Source organism: Sphaeramia orbicularis, chromosome 1, assembly GCF_902148855.1.
Source record: "Sphaeramia orbicularis chromosome 1, fSphaOr1.1, whole genome shotgun sequence".
Lineage (NCBI taxonomy): Eukaryota > Metazoa > Chordata > Actinopteri > Kurtiformes > Apogonidae > Sphaeramia > Sphaeramia orbicularis.
Window position 1 is genome coordinate 1,929,905 of NC_043957.1, and position 19,308 is coordinate 1,949,212.

The window sequence follows — 19,308 nt, forward strand, 5'->3', positions numbered from 1 at the left end:
CCTGTCAGCATGTGAAGAGATGGGAGTGAGAATGAAAACTAACTTGCACCTGCTCTGAAACACCATAAATTCTTCACTCTGCCTGTATTTTAAGGTCAATAATGAACCTGCAAGTATTAAAAAAAAAAGCAGTGTTACAGGCTGGACATTCTGGTTGTTAGCGCTGGTCAACTGACAGGATGAACGAAGCCCAGTGGTCATTTACACTGCAAAAAAAAATGCTACTAGTGACAGTGTGTGAGTGCGTGCTGCTGTGTGAGCCTGGTATGAGCGTCCCCGTCCGCTGACAGTCCAGTTTCCATCCAACTGGTGAAGCAGCTCCAGTACAGACTCAGCCTGACGGTCCCGGCATGTGCTGGCCTCCATAATCCACCGGATCAGTAGTCCCAGAGTCCTTCAGTGCAGTATCAGAGCTCGTCTTCAGGGAGACAGTGACGTGGTTTTAAAGAACTTCACTGCTTCAAAACTCTGCTTCAAAACGAATAACGTTACTGATTTTTGGCGCCACAGTCTGTCTCACAGTGAAGTGGTGAATTATGTTTTTTTTTCATCCTGATCTCTCTCTAGTAATGTTGTACTCATAGTTATTTTCCTTTAAGGACGTGACAATTAGTAAAGTTATCTCCGCGACGTTCCATATTGTACAGGAACTCAATCGCCTATTCCTATTCGTCAGTGCAGTTTGAGGACTTCTATTGGTCAGGCGTGGTGGGCGGAGCTACGCGGCCACGTGGCCGATCAGGTATATGTTGTCGTAGAGGTGGCCCACGAAGTCGTCGGACACGTTGTGCGCCGCTCGGCGAGTGTTCCTGATAAACTCCCTCTTGGACATTTTGTTTTTGACGTGAGGGCTGGTCAGGTCGATGGACAGCAGGATGAGACTGTAACACAGCACGTACACGGCGTCTGCAGAGGAACAGCAAGCGGTCAGAAACATGGACGGTTTTGGGTTTTTTACCTGTTCTGTTCAGCAATCTGGCCTCTAGTTTAAATGGACTGAGTGCCATGAGTTGCTTCCCAGTTGTTTTTAAACTTTATTTATAGAACTTTTCATTTCACAACTATAACATTTATCATTTCAAGCAATGTATTCATAATACAAAGACTGACACTGGACATGAAAAACAAACAGAACCCAAGGGAAAGAAAAAAAAAAAAAAAAGACAATACAAACAAGACACACATAAAGACAGTCCAGACAGTGCATTCTGGTACCATTAAAGGAGGAGAGAAAATAAATGAACAAAACAGGTCAATAACAATATAAACACCTAAAATGTTTTTAACCCTTTCATGCACAGTGGTCACTCCAGTGGTCACTCCAGTGGTCAGTTCTTCTCCAGCTGTTCTCTTGTACTTTCATGGCTTTGGTTGTTTCAGTTCCAAATCAGCCAACACAGTGGACACTAATGCACCATCCCATAATAATACACTGCAGTTCATACTGTTACTGTAACGCTGCTGCTCTTGATAAACCTGATCTGCACTAACATGTTTTAGTGTAAATCAGTTGCTAATTGTTATTAGACTGTAATTAACAGTTTTCTGACACAAAAAGTATTTTTTCTTTTTTTTTTGCATCTCCTCCTCAGACCCACTAATGCACTGTGTCCTCTGTAGGGGACAAAAGTTTGACAGTTTCACTAAAATGCTGTCCAATGCAAAGGACAATCCATTAAAAAAATAAATAAATAAATAAAAATGATTTTTAAAATGTCTCTGTTGCAACTGTTGCATTATGCAGTTTCCAATCAAGACAATTTTTTTGTGTGAAAAAGCAAAAACTGTCAGTTTCCTGGGTCTCAGGAGGATATTATCTTCATGAAATGAGTGAGAACTAGTATTTGAGAATGATCAAATGTGAGAAAACATCAGATTAGCTGCATTAAAAATGTTTTTATTTCATAGTTTTCATATAGTTTATCACTTTCTGATGATGAGTTTTAAATACATGTTTCTTTGCTTCAAAAATTAAACGCATGGTGTCCAGCTGAGTGGACATTTTTGTGACTCCACAAAAAATAGGTTCATTAAAAAAATTTCAGTTGCATTGCCTTTTTCATGCCTAAAGAGGAATAAAAACACTTAAGAAAAAAATATTGACTAAGGTTCTGATAATTCATGCATGAAAGGGTTAAAGTTCCAAGCCAGGCAACATATTCATGCAGTGTAAAAGAGGCTCCCATATTCTGTAAAATTTATAAATAGAGTTATTTAGGGTGCACCTAATTTTTTCTAACTTTATATTAAGCATGATGTCTGTGATCCATTGATCGTGTGTTGGAGGTGATGAGTCCTTCCATTTGAAAAGACTGGTACGTCTAGCTAGTAGAGATGCAAATGCCACAACTTTTTGTAGGTTAACTGAAGGAACTGAGTCATCTGTGCATGAAATGAGACAAAAAAACAGCAGTAAGGGGAGATGGCTGAATACAGCACCCATCAGCCTTGGAAATGAAATCAAAAAGAGTTGCTTCCAGTTTTAATCTAGCCCATAAAGACCCAAACAGCCACTGGTGATCGATCTAAAATGTTTAAAACCTGTATCTGGCATAGAGCTGTAAGAAAATATCGGTTCTGCAAAATATCCTGATATTTCATTTCACAATACTGTATGGATATTAAAAAGTACTGTGTGGATATTTTTAGGTATTTATTCAAATGCAGACATGGTGAGGGTTCAGCTTTGTTTTTTGTCCATACTTTATTATTGTTTAATGCTGTTTTTGTTAAATAATGGTTATTTCAAGCATCCTAAAAGTACAGTTTACTGTCTGAGAGGCAGATGTGAGTTTCTTTGTTGGGACTGCACAAAAATAATGTTGTGATGTTGGATGATTCAGGGACTGTCCACTATACCTTCTATCCACAACTAACAGAATATGAACATTTGAGCCAGATCTTAAACTGTAATGTCTCTGAAACACAGTATAAGTTTTGTGATATAGCACTAGATCTGAGTCCCCGATCTGAGGTCCAATGTGGTCTCCAGGGTCTGTCAGGTCCACCTGTGCATGAACAGGGAGTGGACCTGCTTAGTTCGGTACCATGCAGTTATGGTACTAATGTAAGGAAGGATGTTCAAAGGGATCATGTGGATGTGGACAATCAGCACTTAAGTTGTTCTAGTGTTCTAAAAGTGATGTTTTTTCCACCTTACATATATTTTTTCTTGCATTTTTAAATTTTTTTTTTTTTTTTTTGTCACTTGCGAGTAAGGAACCAAATATGGTAACTTCACTGACCTTGATTTTCTACATAACAATAAAAAAAATTAGAAAAAATTTAAAAATCTAAATAATGTAATAATAATTTAAAATCTAATAATGCACTAAAGCTTAAATTTTGAATTTCAGAGTATTTCTGAGTGCCCTATAAAGGTTTAATACCTGAAAAACCACTAATCCTATCCATACATGTAAATAATTGGGAGTAAAATACAGCTCAGTCATTCAGATATGACCCATTTGCACGTTCAGAGGCTCTGTGGTTACCATGGAAACACTGTCATCTTCTACAACACTGATTCACCAGTCAAACCCATGCAGTTGGATCAGTGACAGTGGATGGACACACTTGTTTTTAGTTCAGTTATCGATATCTTTGCTGAAAAAGTCACTTTTTCTTCAGTTTTCTCTGTTTCTGATATAATAACCTTCAACTTTAATCTGAGCTTTTATGAACATCTACATGAACAGTGAATTAAATATAGAAAAACACCTGATTTTCACTGAAAGTTGCAAAATACAGAGGATAATATTATAATAAATGGTGATAAATCACTTAGGAAAGGTTAAATGGACAGTAAAATTAATTTGGGAACTGACACAAAAGTAGCACTGGGTCTTTATGGGCTCAGAGGGTTGTGAGGCTTAGATCAATTCCTCCGATTGGTTCGATTTAATTATTTTATTACTGTACGGATGTTAGTTGATGAGAACAGGACAAGATTATACACAGACAAACACTGATACAGACCCTGAAACAGAAGCAAACAACAGGCACAAACAAAACAGTAACAACAACAACAGAAGAACATCAGTGAATCTGAAGAACGGAACAGTCTGATATTAAAAGAACCTGAAGCAAACAACAAAAAGAAACAAAAATAGCAGCAGAAGAAGTATAGGTGTAGGTCTAGATGCATGTTTGTGTGTGTGTGTGTGTGTGTGTGGGAAGTCGCAACCGCACTAACATGGATATTTTTGTCGGATTGTGCTCGACAAGCGTTCAAAACATGGGGAACGTTACGTCATTATGATGAAATGAAAGGTCTCCGGCTTTCCCAATAAGCGTCAGCTGTAACATGTCATATAGTTCATATGATCTGATCTGACTCCAGGACAAACCCACAAACTCCACCTGCTGGTGGAAACCGTATGACACAGTAGAAACCTGGTCCATGGATGTTGAGCTGAATATTTACAGGGAGAAGGCCAGTGTTTTAAAATCTAACTCATCTGTGTAAATGAAGAATAATCGTCATATCTGCTATACATGTGTTAGATAAATTAATTCACATGGGCTACGGTGAACTAAAAGTGTCATTTATAAGACACAAGAAATGACGAAAACAAGAAAAATGAAGACTCTTGAAAATTAAAACTGTATAAACATGGATGAACCAATGGAAATACACATAAACAGTTAAAACTGCAATGTGTGTGTCAAATGAAGGAACAAAAACAAACAACACAACACAATTCACTGAAATGATAAAATATTAAAAATCACTAAAAGTAACTTAAACTGTAAATTAATCTTTTTTTTTTTTATAAATTGGACTGTCTTCTCTCTGTAGCACTTTGAGATTCTGATGAAAAGTGCTTTATAAATGCAATTTATTATTCTTTTAGTATTATTATTATTATTATTATTATTATTAACTAAAACAAGAGCAACCAGTAAAATATTAAATAAAACTCAATTTTCTGTATCAGTGTAAACAGCTGGAACCTGCAACGTTATAAAACCCTTTGAGTGAGTTCTTCTAAGGAGCACCTTAACAGAAATTTTAGGTGGAAATTTAAGGTTTAATGAGGAGATAAAGAGAAAAAAAAAAACACTAAATGCTTTATGAATAAATAAAATTCAAGGTCAATGTGTTCCCAGGGATCACATGTTTTGACTCTATTTTTCCTCAAGTTAAACGAGTACAAATGTTAATGTAGTTCTGTAGTTTTTAATGTAGTTCTGTGGTTATTAATGTAGTTCTGTAGTTTTTAATGTAGTTCTGTAGTTTTTAATGTAGTTCTGTGGTTATTAATGAAGTTCTGTAGTTTTTAATATAGTTCTGTAGTTTTTAATGCAGTTCTATGGTTATTAATGAAGTTCTGTAGGTAACTGAATTCAAAGCACATCTCTGAAAACAGGATGTTTCAAGTTCTTTTCAATGCAAGCTGTATTTTCTGAGTTGATTTAATTTGTTCGACTGAATCCTTTAAGTAGTAAATTATTTTGCGCTGTTTAGGGCAGACACTCCCTTCATTTATTGTGTTTAATCAGAAACTTAGGCGCTACTTCAGCCTCAGGATGTTTGATCACATTTGTCCTGGTGCCTCATTTCTGCACCAAACCTTCCAGTTGACAGGGTTTGGAGCATGTGAGGTGTTCTGCATATTTTAAACCATAAGAGCGCAGCGCAAATTAACTGAAAATACAGGAAAGTACCCCAGGTGAAGGAAGACAAAATGCATTTTTATTCCAAAATGTCAAAATGTATGTTTTGTTTAGTTGAATATGACAGATGAGAAATTAAAAGTAGATTCTGCTGTGGATTTAAAAAGACGCATAAAGAGAGGGTTTATACACGGTATAAAACTGTAGAAGGTCTGCGTACTTTCAGATGCTTACTGTGTTTTTTACCTCTGCCAGGAGGTACTGTGATCACTTTGCTTTGCGTGTCTGTTTGTCTGTTTGTTCATCTTTAGTGTAAAACTCTTCCACCCATCTTTCCCAAATCTTCCCCACAGATAGGCCTAGGCCCTGGGACCAACCCAGTCCATTTTGGTCCCAGTAGGACAAAGTTCAAGGTCACAACATCTACAGTTTTCCATCCGTCATCATTGAGACATTTTCCAAAATTCATCCAAAATTCCAAATCACTCCAATTCTCCTCCAGTTGGATCCACCTGTAGCTTAGAACAATCTCTTGTATGTGGAACTAAATTGTCCACATCCACTGTGGAACGTGGACTCTGTGGACATTTACACTGAACACTGAAAATCCCATTTCCCACACATTTAAAATTAGAACTCAACTAAAATTGATGTGAATTGAATCTAATTGGACAGACACATGACTGGGACCACATTCAACTGTTTCTGCTGTATGGAACAACCTGGAAACTGTGGAATTTAAACAGAAAGAGTGGATCCACACATGCACAGCGTTCAGGGTGAAGGAGGAGTTTTGTGTTCAATGAACACTGGTTATGATTGCTGTTGGTCACTTTATTTAATTGTTTATATTACTGTGAATTCATTTTGTGTTGCTTTCAATAGACTTACACTAAGAGACTAGACTTAGACGAACTTTATTGTCATTCAGGTACGCGCAAAATGTATACAGAATGAAATTTCGTTGCATTTGGCTCGGGACGAGAATCTAATGTAAAGTGCTAAGTTGTTTGATAAGTAATGATAAAATATAACTATACGGTTATTAAAAATGTAAATACATGTGTGCAAAATACAGTGGTGATTTAAAATGAGCAACGGATATGAAGCAGCAGTGATTAAAAAGAGAAAATGCAGCAGGAGGAAAATATGGCAGTTATCAAAATATACACTAATCTACAGCAGTGTACAGCAGGGACCAGTTATAAGGACCAATGATGTATGTATATATTTATATTATGGTATGTCAGTATATAGGTGTGTAGGTATGTTCGTATGTGTATGTGAAAATGAAAAGTGGGGTTAACTATTTAAGGGAAGTGATTTTTCATACAGCCTTGCACTAATATTAAGCTAAAAGACAGACTGTCGTGTACAGAAGGTATGGGATTAAATAAGTTATACTTCCTCCTATTCCTTTTCAAATATGCAAATGAAGACATGTTTTGTTTTCATGTATATACATATGTAGAATAGAACAGAATCCAGGAATTTGTAGGATGGGTGGAGGGGTGGGGTGGGTATTGTATTTATATGTTATGTAGAAAATCCAAAAGCATTGGTTTTCTTCTTGTATGACTGTCACTTGATTTATTAAAATCTTGATTCCAATAAAAAGAACATTGAAAAAAAGAATAGAATAGAATAGAATAGAATAGAATAGAATAGAATAGAATAGAGTTTATTGTCATGACACTAGTTATGTAATAAAATTGCAGGTGATCTCTACTGGCGACAGTGCACTTACATCTAAATAACAACACAATAACATACAGACATATATTAGAAAAATATAAGATATAAAGTAGTGTGCAATTGAAATATGCACAAATTACAGATATAGTGGTAGAATTTTTAAATAGTAAAGTAGTATAAAAATGTGCAATGTAACAAGAGTCGCTTTTTCATTCGACATCTGCGCAAAACTTTACTGATATTTACTAAATGTAAAAAAAAACAGAAGTGCGTAATGTCGGTTTTTCTATTAAATCACAAATGCGATGATTTGTTTATTTATTATTGTGAGATGACACGAGAAGTCATTCCATAAACATGGCAATGAATGTAAATATGGTGTTGATTTACAGATAGATTCATTATTATTATATATTACCCCTCTATCTCCTACTAAATTAAAAAATGATTGGGTTTCCTGGTGTGTCCACACATACTGCGACATGTTTCTTCTTCTTCTCTTGTTGTAACGTACGTCAGCATCTGTTTTTTTAATTCACCTGATTCTAGTTGCGAAAAAAGGTCTTTCCATTGCAGTTTTGCGTGATACACCATTTGTGCTACGCCTGAAAAAACATCTCTTGCCAGCGCAAAAACTTTCAATTGAAAAATTAGACTTTTGGCCAAATTGTCGTTTTTCCATTAGGTACATTTTTATGTGAAAGTTATATTTGCGCAATTTGAGAGTAAATGGAAAAGCGACTAATGTAAACATACATGTAACAGTGTGATCAGTGTAAACAATGTATATGTATATGTTTTCATGTTGTCTTGGATTCTGTTTTATTTCTAAGGACTAAAGTAGGATTATTTGTTTGTTTTGTTGCATATTTGAAATAAACTGAACTGCTGCAGACTGTTCTACCGGTATCCAGAGGGGATGTAGGGGCAAAGTAGCACTGAAATACGAAGAGGCTGAACTCTGAAAGGCAGTCATCCATTCATCCATCTGTGGCCCTGGGCTCACAACCATTACACTAATCCTGCTAATCACACCAGTAAGTCCCAGGAGTTAACTGTAAAATAGGCAGGAGTTGGATTCTGTATGGGCTGCTGGCAACAACAAAGTCCTCACTTGGTAATGCCATGGTCCATTGACAAGGACTAAAGCCAGGGATTAGTTGAAAATAAAACCTCAGCTTTACCTTCCTCTCATGTCTGAGGCAGAAGAAAAGGAGGCAGAAGCGTTAGGTTAGGGTTCGTCTGGTCCAAACTGTGGTCTGGAGCCAGAAACTGTGACACACTGACTATCACAGCATCAAACAGGCAGAGTGTCATTCAACTGATGGTGGACGTCAAAGACCTTCCAGTACAAAACTTCACCTCGGACATTCTGCTAAACCACATGTTAGACTTAGTCACAATGCTGGACAAAGACGATGTTTAAGTGGGACCAAGTGGCACACACTGATTTTAAAATTTTAATGTTTGTTTTTAAAGCTTTAAATCAGTGTTTTTCAACCTTGGTGTCGGGACCCCAAATGAAAATGAGCAAAAAATAATCCACAAAATGAACAAAACACAGAGAATGATCAATAAAATGAACCAAAAAATAATCTCCTGATATGAATCGTGTGGTAGATCAGTGCTCCACATCTTGTTTTTTTACTCTGAAATCAAGTGCAATTTTGCACATTTTCTCAGATTTTGGTTACAATATCTGACTCATTTGGACATAAACCTGACTTTAATTTCATCGAACTCTCATTTTTTTCATCAAAACAAGAAAATGGGACAAAACTGTTGGTTTGTTTTGCAGCTTGCATTTTTTGTATTCTACGTCTATCCCTGACTTAATTATAACTTTTATCCTGTTATTATTAAACATATATGTGTGTATGTGTGGGTCTGTGTTTACAGATTGTGCATATTATAATATTTAACATAATTAGCTATTTATTATTATTATTAATATTACTCCTACTTTGCTACTTGTTGCGTACTAGTACTTTCCAATGTGCAATTACCTGTTTTTGTTGGATTTATTATTTTTTTTCATACTGTCTTTATACTTATGGTATTACTATTTTCTTGTGGTATTTCTTGTCTGTGTATATTTGGTGTTGTGCTGTTATTGGAACCTCAATTTCCTGGGGGTTCCACCCAAAGGATCAATAAAAATTTGTATCTTATCTAATCTAATCTAATCACCATATCTCATGGCGGGGTCAATTATGTTCAGTGTGAACGTGGTCAACACTAACCTGGACTGAGGCCCAGCTCTCGGACCAGCCCGGGGTTGCAGGTACAAAACCTGTGGCTGAACTTGGTGATCAGTGTTTCCAGATATTCTCCTCTCTCCTCTGGTGCGTGGATGTGTCTGAAGAAGTCCCGCAGGGCGTTGGGGAGGAACTGGTTACTGAAATTATGGAGGGTCACCAACTCATCCAGGACGTCCCGTCTGAAAACGAACACAGACCACATTATTTTACTCAGACAAAGTTCACTACTGAGACGTAACACATGGTTCACCTACTCCGTTATTGATTAGTTGTAAAGCAGAGGATGGATCTGCAAATTAATGTGATAAGATCATCCAAAACACCTGCCTCAATTTCCTTTTTTTCTTCTGTATCAAAGAACTTCATTAGGAGGACTTCACACCTAATCAAGTGCATTTGTTGAACCAACCAGACACGTGAAAGAGGTATCTTATTATTAATTGTACCTTGATGGCGCAATAATGTTTTGGAGAGAGAGAGAGAGAGAGAGAGAGAGAGACAGACTGACTTGCGGGGGTGGACTTTTGCCTTTTGCCCCCAGTGCAAAATCAACAGCAAAACCAAAACCCACGTTCCATAAGTGCGGATTGTCCGGTGCAGCGCGGACCGAACGGTAATAATAATAATAATAATAATAATGATAATAATAATGATAATGATAATAATAATACATTTTATTTATAGACGCCTTTCTTGGCACTCAAGGACACCGTACGGTAAAACAGTAAAACAGAAGAGTATAAAACAAGCAATAAAACAGAGTAAAAAATAAAAGGCAGGTTAAAAAACTGGACAATGCAAATGTGTTCACAAAGAGAAAGCGGATCTAAACAGATGGGTTTGAGTTTGGATTTGAAAAGAGGGAGTGAAATGGTGTTTGTGAGCTCCGGTGGCAAAAGGAGTTCCAGAGTTGAGGAGCAGAGCAGCTGAATGCTCTGGTCCACATGGAGGTGGGAGGGGCAGAGGGAACAGTGAGGTGGATGGAGGAGGAAGATCTGAGGGTGTGAGAGGGAGGGGCAACATGAAGGAGGTCAGACAGATATGGAGGGGCGGAGTTATGGATGGCCTTGAATGTCAAAAGAAGGATTTTAAATTCAATCTGGAACTTAAGCGGGAGCCAGTGGAGCTGTTGGAGGACAGGAGTGATGTGGTGACGGGAGGGGGCCCTGGTGAGGGGAGGGGGTCCTGGTGAGTGGAGGGGGTCCTGGTGAGGGGAGGGGGCCCTGGTGAGGGGAGGGGGTCCTGGTGAGTGGAGGGGGTCCTGGTGAGGGGAGGGGGCCCTGGTGAGGGGAGGGGGTCCTGGTGAGGGGAGGGGGCCCTGGTGAGGGGAGGGGGTCCTGGTGAGGGGAGGGGGCCCTGGTGATGATGTGAGCAGCAGAGTTCTGAACTAATTGAAGTTTATGGAGGGATTTGTGTGTGAGAGCAAAGAGGAGAGAGTTCCAGTAATCCAGACGAGAGGTGACAAGGCTGTGAACAAGGATAGCAGTGGTATTGGGGGGGGGGAATAAATGTTCATAGGTGGAAGTGTGCAGACCGAGTGATGTTAGTGATGTGGGATTGAAAAGATAGAGTACTGTGGAGGATGACACCCAGACTCTGAACCTGTGGGGAAGGGGAGACCGTGGCGTTTTCAATGGTGAGGGAAAAACTGTTGGTTTACGGTTTTCCCCAGTACCGTTGCATCCCTAATGTGTATAGTATATGATAGTATATAGGGTATCTGTAATGTGTGACATATGGACTGACCACAGCTGAAGAGGACAGGTGAGGTACAGTAAGAGTTATTAGTGCATGAGTCTGTGTGTGAACCTCTCATCCAGGTAAATCCTCAGCATCTTCCAGTTGAGCCGTCTGGTGTAGAAGATGAACTTGGCCAACTCCGTCGGGTGATCCACGAGTATGCCTTTAGACATGAAGTAACTAATGCCCTGCACACACACAGACAAAGTCATGTACAGTAGATTCTTCTGGAACTGGTCTGCACAGGTAACACTGGAATTACAATGTCTGGTTAGGGCACATTTCAGCTGTTGTCATGCTGCTTTCAGGTGCGGAATGTAAACGTATGTACCGTACTTTCCAGGCTGTAAGGCGCACCTGACTATAAACCGCGGCTGACTTTACGTCACACCTGACTATAAACCGCGGCTGACTTTACGTCACACCTGACTATAAACCGCGGCTGACTTTACGTCACACCTGACTATAAGCCGCAGGTGTCCATGTTGTGACATGACATATTTCCACAGACAGATGGTAAACAGACAGATAATTTAAAAATTCATCTCCATCCCTTCACTGCTTTTTTCCAAACAGTGTCTGTAAACGTCAGTCAAACGTCAGGAACAGGCTGGTTCACAAACCCACAACAGTCACTGATCTGTGTCTTCCTCTTCTTCTGCTCATTAAACCACTGCAGTCGTCTTCTTCAGTGTTCTTCAGTTGAACATCCTCAAAGGCTCCGTCACACTCCTTCTACGTCTCTCCTCTGTTGTTGCTCAATGGCACTTCAGTGCTGCAGCTCTATTTCCTTCTTTACAGACATATCGACTGCTTTTAACTTAAAAGCTGCATCATATGAATTTCTTCGTGTGTTTTCCATGATGAGAGTTTGTGAATGACACACAAAATGATTGTTCAAAGTTAACCTTAAAACTCCTCCTCTTCATCCCCTCTTCCTCCTGTCTGTCTCACTTTTGCACTTCCTGTTAGAGTGCCCCCTGGAGGCCGTTAGCCTGTATAAATCTATACTCGAGCTGCATCGCTGTATAAGCCGCAGGGTTCAAAGCCAGAAAAAAGTAAAAGCTTATAGTCCAGAAAGTACGGCACTCTGTGTGTGTGTGTGTGTGTGTGTGTGTGTGTACGTTACCTCCTGTGGGTTAGCGTTGAATGTCAGGCTTCCTTCATCTAGTTGTAGGTATAGTCTTCTATAGGAGAAACCAGCAGGTAGTCTTCTGTTGTAGATGGAGCAGTGTCCCCATGTGGATTTACACAACCTGCAGCATTGACACACACATCACACACACTCCACTCAGGTCAAATCCTGCTTATGGTCCTCTGAACTCTGTTCAGGACTCCCACATGAACTATGGAAAGAACTACTTCTATCTCTGCACACTTTGGACTCTGTGGACCAAGGTTCTAATAGTTTTGGATTTTTCATTCTAGTTTAGTTTTATTTAGTTTGGACTTTCTTTTCTCTAATTCAGTTCGTTTTAATTAGTTTTTAGAGCAGGTTTGATAGTTTTTGATAGTTTAACCCTAACCCCTGCAGTACATGTGGATGAATAGCTCAGTAAGTAACAGTACAATCTATGATGTGGGAGACCGAGATTCAAATCCTGGCAAGAACGCTTATATTATTTTCAACATTCTACATGTTCAAAGGGGGGGGGGTTAATCCGCCATTGCACTGGATGTTTATTACTGCTCTAAGACTCATTGGTGATTCCTACACTACTCACCTTTATACATTGTATGTTGCGTGTCCCTCTCTCTCTTTAAGGCCTGACAAACACTGAATTTTATTTATTTATGAAGCACTTACTGGTCTTTTACCTTCAAACATCACTGCATTATTGTCTTTTAATATGGGCATCCATAAAACATGCTGTAATGATTTCATCCTGCTGTCTAGTAAAACCACTTTCACTGATCTTAGAGCATCTAGTTCGACTCATTATGCACCTTTAACACAAAACAGCAACAGAAAAGGCTTAACGCTGCTTCATTTGTATCTGTATGGGCAATTCACATTTTTAATTTCACCCTATTTTACTAATGATTGTTTTTGTTTTAGCTAATTTAAATGATTTACCTTTCAATTGGTTATAATATTTTTATTAAATATTTGTGTTGTTTGTTTTGTCTTTATCGCCACTGATTATCCATATATAGTGTAATAATGTTATAATTCTATTTGTTGATCCCAGAATTAACTGCTTTTTTTTTTTTAAATCCTCATTATTTCTTGTGTTTTCTTTGTTACATTGCAAATGAGCAAAGATGAAATAAAGGTTAGGAAATGAATAAAACTGTGTGGTGTGCAGTAACATTTGGATTACAGACTGGGGCTTTAACAAAGACAACAAAACCACTACATGTCCTCGTACCTAGAGGTCATGTGTCCTGATGAGGTTTTTCTCTAGAACAAGCTATGAGACATTTTTAATCCTGCTGTGGTTCCGCTGGGTTCATTTGTCATTGTTTATTTATCATTGAGTAGCATTTAGGAAGTTAATAATGGTCATAAAAAGCTCTTACCCCTGCCATAGATACTCATCATTTCCCAGGTCCTGCCATACACAGCCGGCCAGGCACAGATCAGTAGCGTTCAGATACGACAGGATGGTGATGCCTAACTCCGGCGGTAGCATCTCCAGATCTATGAAGCCATGCTGCTCCTTACCTGTGGTCCACACAAACAAAGATATACTGAGAATGACATAAATCTATGTTCATGCACAATCACATACTCCTCGATGTCCCAGTAGATGCCAGAGAGACTGCGGTGTTGAGCTCTGTACACACACGGAAGTTTCTCCAAGATACAAACAGATGTTGTTTTGCAAAGGGTTCAGGAGGGCCAGGAAAAACTGAAAGGTACTGTAAATACACTGCAGAAAGGAAATTCAGTCAATTACATTTAGTTGTTTAACCCTTTAATCCCTGACATGTCTGTGGTGAGTGTTCTGAATGTATGATTTATTTTGAATATTCATAAAAATTCAACCGTTTGCTCAAAAGGAAAAATTTCAAAGCACACTGGGAGAACAGAACTTGTGCTTTCCATAGACATTTGAGCATGCTCAGTGCACCCCCCCCCCCACCCCCCCCCCCCCCCGACGTGTGTACTGATGTACAATCTGAGGGCCTTATTTAGTAAAAACCTGTAAAACTTCAATTCCCCTTTTTGTCTTTTTCTGTTATTCCACTGTGTTTTGACCCTAAAACACACAGTAAAGTAAAACGACTTTTATGACACTTCTACAGTTGCAAATTCCAAGCTCATTGAAAATAATATCTCAGGGGTTAAAAGTTCAATAATTGGATTTCCTGTCATACAATGTCAAACAGGAAAAACAGTGGTGTGTTTCATTCATCTTCCATTCCACTGTGATGTGTTATCAACATGCAAATAAACATGCAAACTACTGGCCTGTTCACACATTAACTAGTGTTTTCTAAAACACTTCTTTCTTTATGTTTTGGCCTTCCGTCCACATGTAAATGAAGTTTTAGGTCACTGAACCATGGCCTTTTGGAAAGCCCTTTCCAGGATGAAGATGTTTAGAAACTAGTTGCAGTGTTCCTGAGTGGGAAGGAAAAGCACAGTTCTTGGCCAGTAACAGTGTGTGCTGTTCTCCACTTTGTCTGACAGCCTTTCAAGTATCTTTTTGCCTTTCCATGTGGAGGGACATTCTTTTAAACTAGTACTTGTGTGGATCTGTAAAAGTTTTAGAGCAGCTTCTGATGCCACAATGCCAGGGTCACTTGACACTGCTGTTTTTCTATCTATATAATTTCCACCACACTAGTCCCGCTGAAGTCTTCAACACTCAATAAACATACATGTGCATATGCACAATGAAAAACAAAAGTATCCCAAAAAGAGAAGCAACAAAAAATACAGTATACGTCCACATCCATCTGAATTTTTTACTATTGGTGAATTTAAAGCAACTTTAAAGGAGCGTGAAATCAATGAGCTTGGTCAATGTAACTGTTTTTAAACTTGCACAAATGATTGTTTTGTAACTATCGACTGTAAGTTTTTGTATTATGTGTTGATTTCTTGTCAGAAACTACGTGTTAGGCTGCTTTTCTTGACCAGGTCACACTTGGAAAAGAGATTTGCAATCTCACTGAGGCTTCTTTACTTGGTTAAATTATATATATATATATATATATATATATATATATATGCCCATTAACCACCCCTTACATGGATCAGGGTTGTTAGAAAACTGGAGTGAACATGTTCTAAACTAAAGGGATTCTGTGATAAATTGAAAAGTAGCAAATAATAGTAATGTAAGACTATACATGTGAGCTGTCCTGACACAATGCCAGCTGCTCTGCCTTCGACTGACACTTTTTTCTATAACGACACAATCAAAATGACTTTTTTCTGTGTGAGCTTAAATATGATTCTGAATTTTCAGCTCTAACAAATACAAATCCAGGTTGAGCATAAGCAGCAGGTTCAGTTCAATGTCACTTCTTCAATGTAAAGTGATTGAAGCAGAGGTGTGAAGAAAAAGCATAGACAAGTGAATGGAAGCCATAGCACACTGTAGGTCAAAAACTATAGACAAACTCTGTGTATAAACATAGGCATCCAGTAATACAGCCAGAGAACATGACAACTATTTTTACACACTGTTGAGTGCTGGTAGCAGGTGTGTTCATACCTCCTCTGCGAGTCCTCAGCAGATGGTAGATGTCAGGACCATAACAGTGCTGAGGTGGTCTTCTCTGGCCTGCATCCCTCCCTACACGCAAGAACCGGATGTTTTACTTCTCAGTAATCAATTACTATTACATTTTACCTTTTCAGAGGACCATACCACTGATTTAGCATGTTTAAGCCAAATTACTCCAATTCTCTTCTACCAAGGAATACTTTAATTTCAGATGTCCAGCTGGGAGATGAACCAATGCAACTCAAAATCCACTGCAGCCCAAAAACTTGCTGACAGGACACATTAAACTATAAACAACCTTGAATATTCGCATTCAATTTGGACTTTCCTCACTTGCAGCAGGCTGAGTAATACAGAGAGAAACCTGAAAGCCAGAAAACTTTGGTTTATGTGTCAGGGAACGGCTTTTAGTTGGAAACAGTGTTTGAGTCTGGAGTCCAGTTCTAATAATAAATCCATCATAAGGTCACAGTGATGGCAGATTTATAAAAAAAAACAAAAAACAACCATAATGGAGTGGGCGGAGCAGAGAACCAGGATGAGTCAGACTGATAGAGACTGAACACAGGAGTTTCATTAAATGTAAAGCTCAAACCACTACTGTGCATAACAGCTGCCACATTAGCAATGATACAACCTCTAAAACTACAATTGATTTCAGTTATTAATTTCTAATTTATGTCACATTCACTTGTGTTGCATTCCTCCACTTTAGCTGAATAGTCCAAACCATTTTTCAGAATCAAGTTCAAAAGAAAGAAGCAGCAGTGTGTGATTTTATACTAACAGTTCATTAACATGTTCTTTGTGTTGTGATTTTAAGTAGAACACTAGAAACAGAACACTAGAACAATAGAAATCTAGATCAAGACACTGTTGAGAATCAAAACATTACTCACAGAGAAAAGGCAAGAGTGCAGTTAACACTTATAAAATACTGTTATGCCACTTTTACTAGCTTAAACTTGTCATAAATGTTAATCAGTGACATCTGACGTACAAGTCATCTGCAAATGTGCCATTTTCTTCCAATACACAAGTCTAAAAGAAACACAACAAACAACTTTCTGCTTAAAAGGGAGCTATTTAAGGTACATATCGAGACTCTGGGTAGACAATGGACTGACATTGCTCATATGTATGCTATTTTGGATTACCTTGCTCATTCCTCCCCCCTCCTCCTCCTTGGTCAGTGAGGCGGTCGGCTAGCTCTTCCTGAAGCTGCTGCTGTTGTCTGGGAGGCAGCCTCCACAGTCCCTGACCCATCTACAGGCAACACAGTAACACAGTATGACCGAATCAGTAAAATGATAAAAACCACACTGATGATCTACAATTACTGGCAACAATATAAAAGCATAGTCATGGTAATTGTCTAAACACAAGAGAAAACACAAGAGAAAAATAAAATTAAATGGGCTTTTATTACAATGCACAGTATCAGATAAAAATGAAGAGAAATGTCCTGGAAAGGCCTGCATTTTATAAGCCAGTCTTTAAAAGTCTCCAGTGATACAACTATCAGATGGGTTTAGTGCTTATTCTGTCCTAAAATGCACTCCAAAGTATTTCTAAACTCATGTGACTCCTCAGTAACCCGACAAACCATGTGGGTATCATCCAAAGCCACAACCACTCAGCACATAATTCTGTTTATTCCCTGGAGAGTGTTTTCCTGCTGAGCTGCAGTACGGGGATAGAATTGAAACAGCTGAGGAGATATCTACTTGATTTGACTAACAAACACTATTGCACAATGTGGTTTTCCTTAAGTGGTGAAAAACTTGGAATAAGGCATTTCAAGCATTCGTTATTTGCTGTGTCATAAACCCATAGGTGTGTCTTCACTTGAAGGCGTGAATGCACAACCAGATAGACTCACAAATCACTCCACCTCTTTCACAGTGCTCAACCACTAAATGAAGAAACCAGTGTGATTATGGCATGGTAGGATTTAAATATCCAAAAACAAAATATGAAAGGAAACATGTTAAAGTGATTATTATAATGTTATTATCAATATTCCCCACATGAAGTAATTTAAGGCAAAGGAATTACAATAACACTCAACCCAATGACAAAAAAGGAAAGTCATCAATACAAAAAACAATCCAGCAGCACTTTAAAGGTTATTAAACATCTAATTTAATACAGTAGGCTAGTTTATGTGTGACAGTATTAGCAAAGTACCTGTGCAATGCCTCTGGGATTCAGCCGCACAAATATTAAAATGTGTTTTTTCTATTTGTCAGCTAAGACAAAATGTTATTTAACTTAATCTCTTGTTACCCTCTGTTTCTGGGACTTATTAACCGACCTATTAAGCACACAACACATCTAGTACGGCCTCTATTTAAACAATGGTCACAACTCTGCTCGAAAACATCAAAGTGAGCTTCGCCTGCATGACGCCTTATGTAAATGACTAAAAAAACTAAACAGTAAGCCACTGTTGAGTCTGTATTTAGCCACTGCCCTGTCCTGTCCTTTCCCTTTCAGACTGTCTAACGTCAGCTGTGTTGCATAAACAAATCCATTACACTGTTGTAAACATCAACGCTGGAAGTTCCAGTAAGCACTGTAGTGTGACCTGCAAGCCCCGCCTTTTCTGAAATACTATTGGTTCCTTTTATCTCGGGCGCATGAAAAACGACACACTATTGGTTGACATTGCTATCGATCATCTACTGTTGTTACAAATCCCCGAGTTAGCCTACCCAGCTAGTTTTATGTTGAGGGAAAATAATGTCTGCAAAAACTACATACGTTATCTATTTTTGTAACTCGCGTGTGTTAGTATTTGACAATAAATAAATGAATAAATACCTCACGGCGCAGTGAGAGTTGTCTTTGTAGCTTACCTGAGTTTAATGATTCCTCTGACAACCCGAGCTGCACACAAGGACAACTGGATATGCGGCTCCCTTTCTATAAAACCTATGCACCTGTCATTTCATTTAAACAAAAGTACCAGTAGAAGAGAGCAATTGTTCTTTCGGTTCACGACGGCTCTTCCATACGGTTCCCTGCTGCTAGGCTAACTAATGCTATTCTGTTTTCCTTCTCCTCCTCCTCCTGTCAACACCGTCCCTCCCCTTCTCTCCCTTTCATCACACGGCGATACGTGCCTTAAAAATGAACACTACAGCAGCACAAAACACACATCATTATTCTCTAAACATTTCTGGGAGGTTATGACAAAAATATAAACTAATAAAAACGTAAAGAAAAACAAAATTAAAGCGAGCACGTACTGCGTCATGACGTCATTTCTTTAGATACGTATACGGACGTTGGTGTAAAAGCCA

The 19,308-nt window shown here is 38.5% G+C and overlaps 1 protein-coding gene across 2 annotated transcripts; it reads right to left on the reverse strand.

Moving 5' to 3' along the window:
• Positions 1–541: 541 nt before the first annotated feature.
• On the reverse strand, positions 542–19,213 carry fbxo8 (F-box protein 8). 2 transcript variants are annotated; one of them, XM_030144735.1, is made up of 8 exons: positions 19,129–19,213; positions 17,158–17,266; positions 15,989–16,069; positions 13,839–13,983; positions 12,445–12,571; positions 11,385–11,503; positions 9,558–9,754; positions 542–906 (listed from the first exon to the last, which is right to left on the reverse strand). In XM_030144735.1, the coding sequence occupies exons 2-8, from the start codon at positions 17,264–17,266 to the stop codon at positions 719–721; spliced, it is 966 nt and encodes a 321-aa protein (XP_030000595.1). In that variant the 5' UTR covers positions 19,129–19,213; the 3' UTR covers positions 542–718. The 2 variants fall into 2 exon arrangements, with proteins under 2 accessions (XP_030000595.1, XP_030000586.1); XM_030144726.1 differs by lacking the exon at positions 19,129–19,213 and adding an exon at positions 18,862–19,040.
• Between the last annotated feature and the right edge of the window lie 95 nt (positions 19,214–19,308).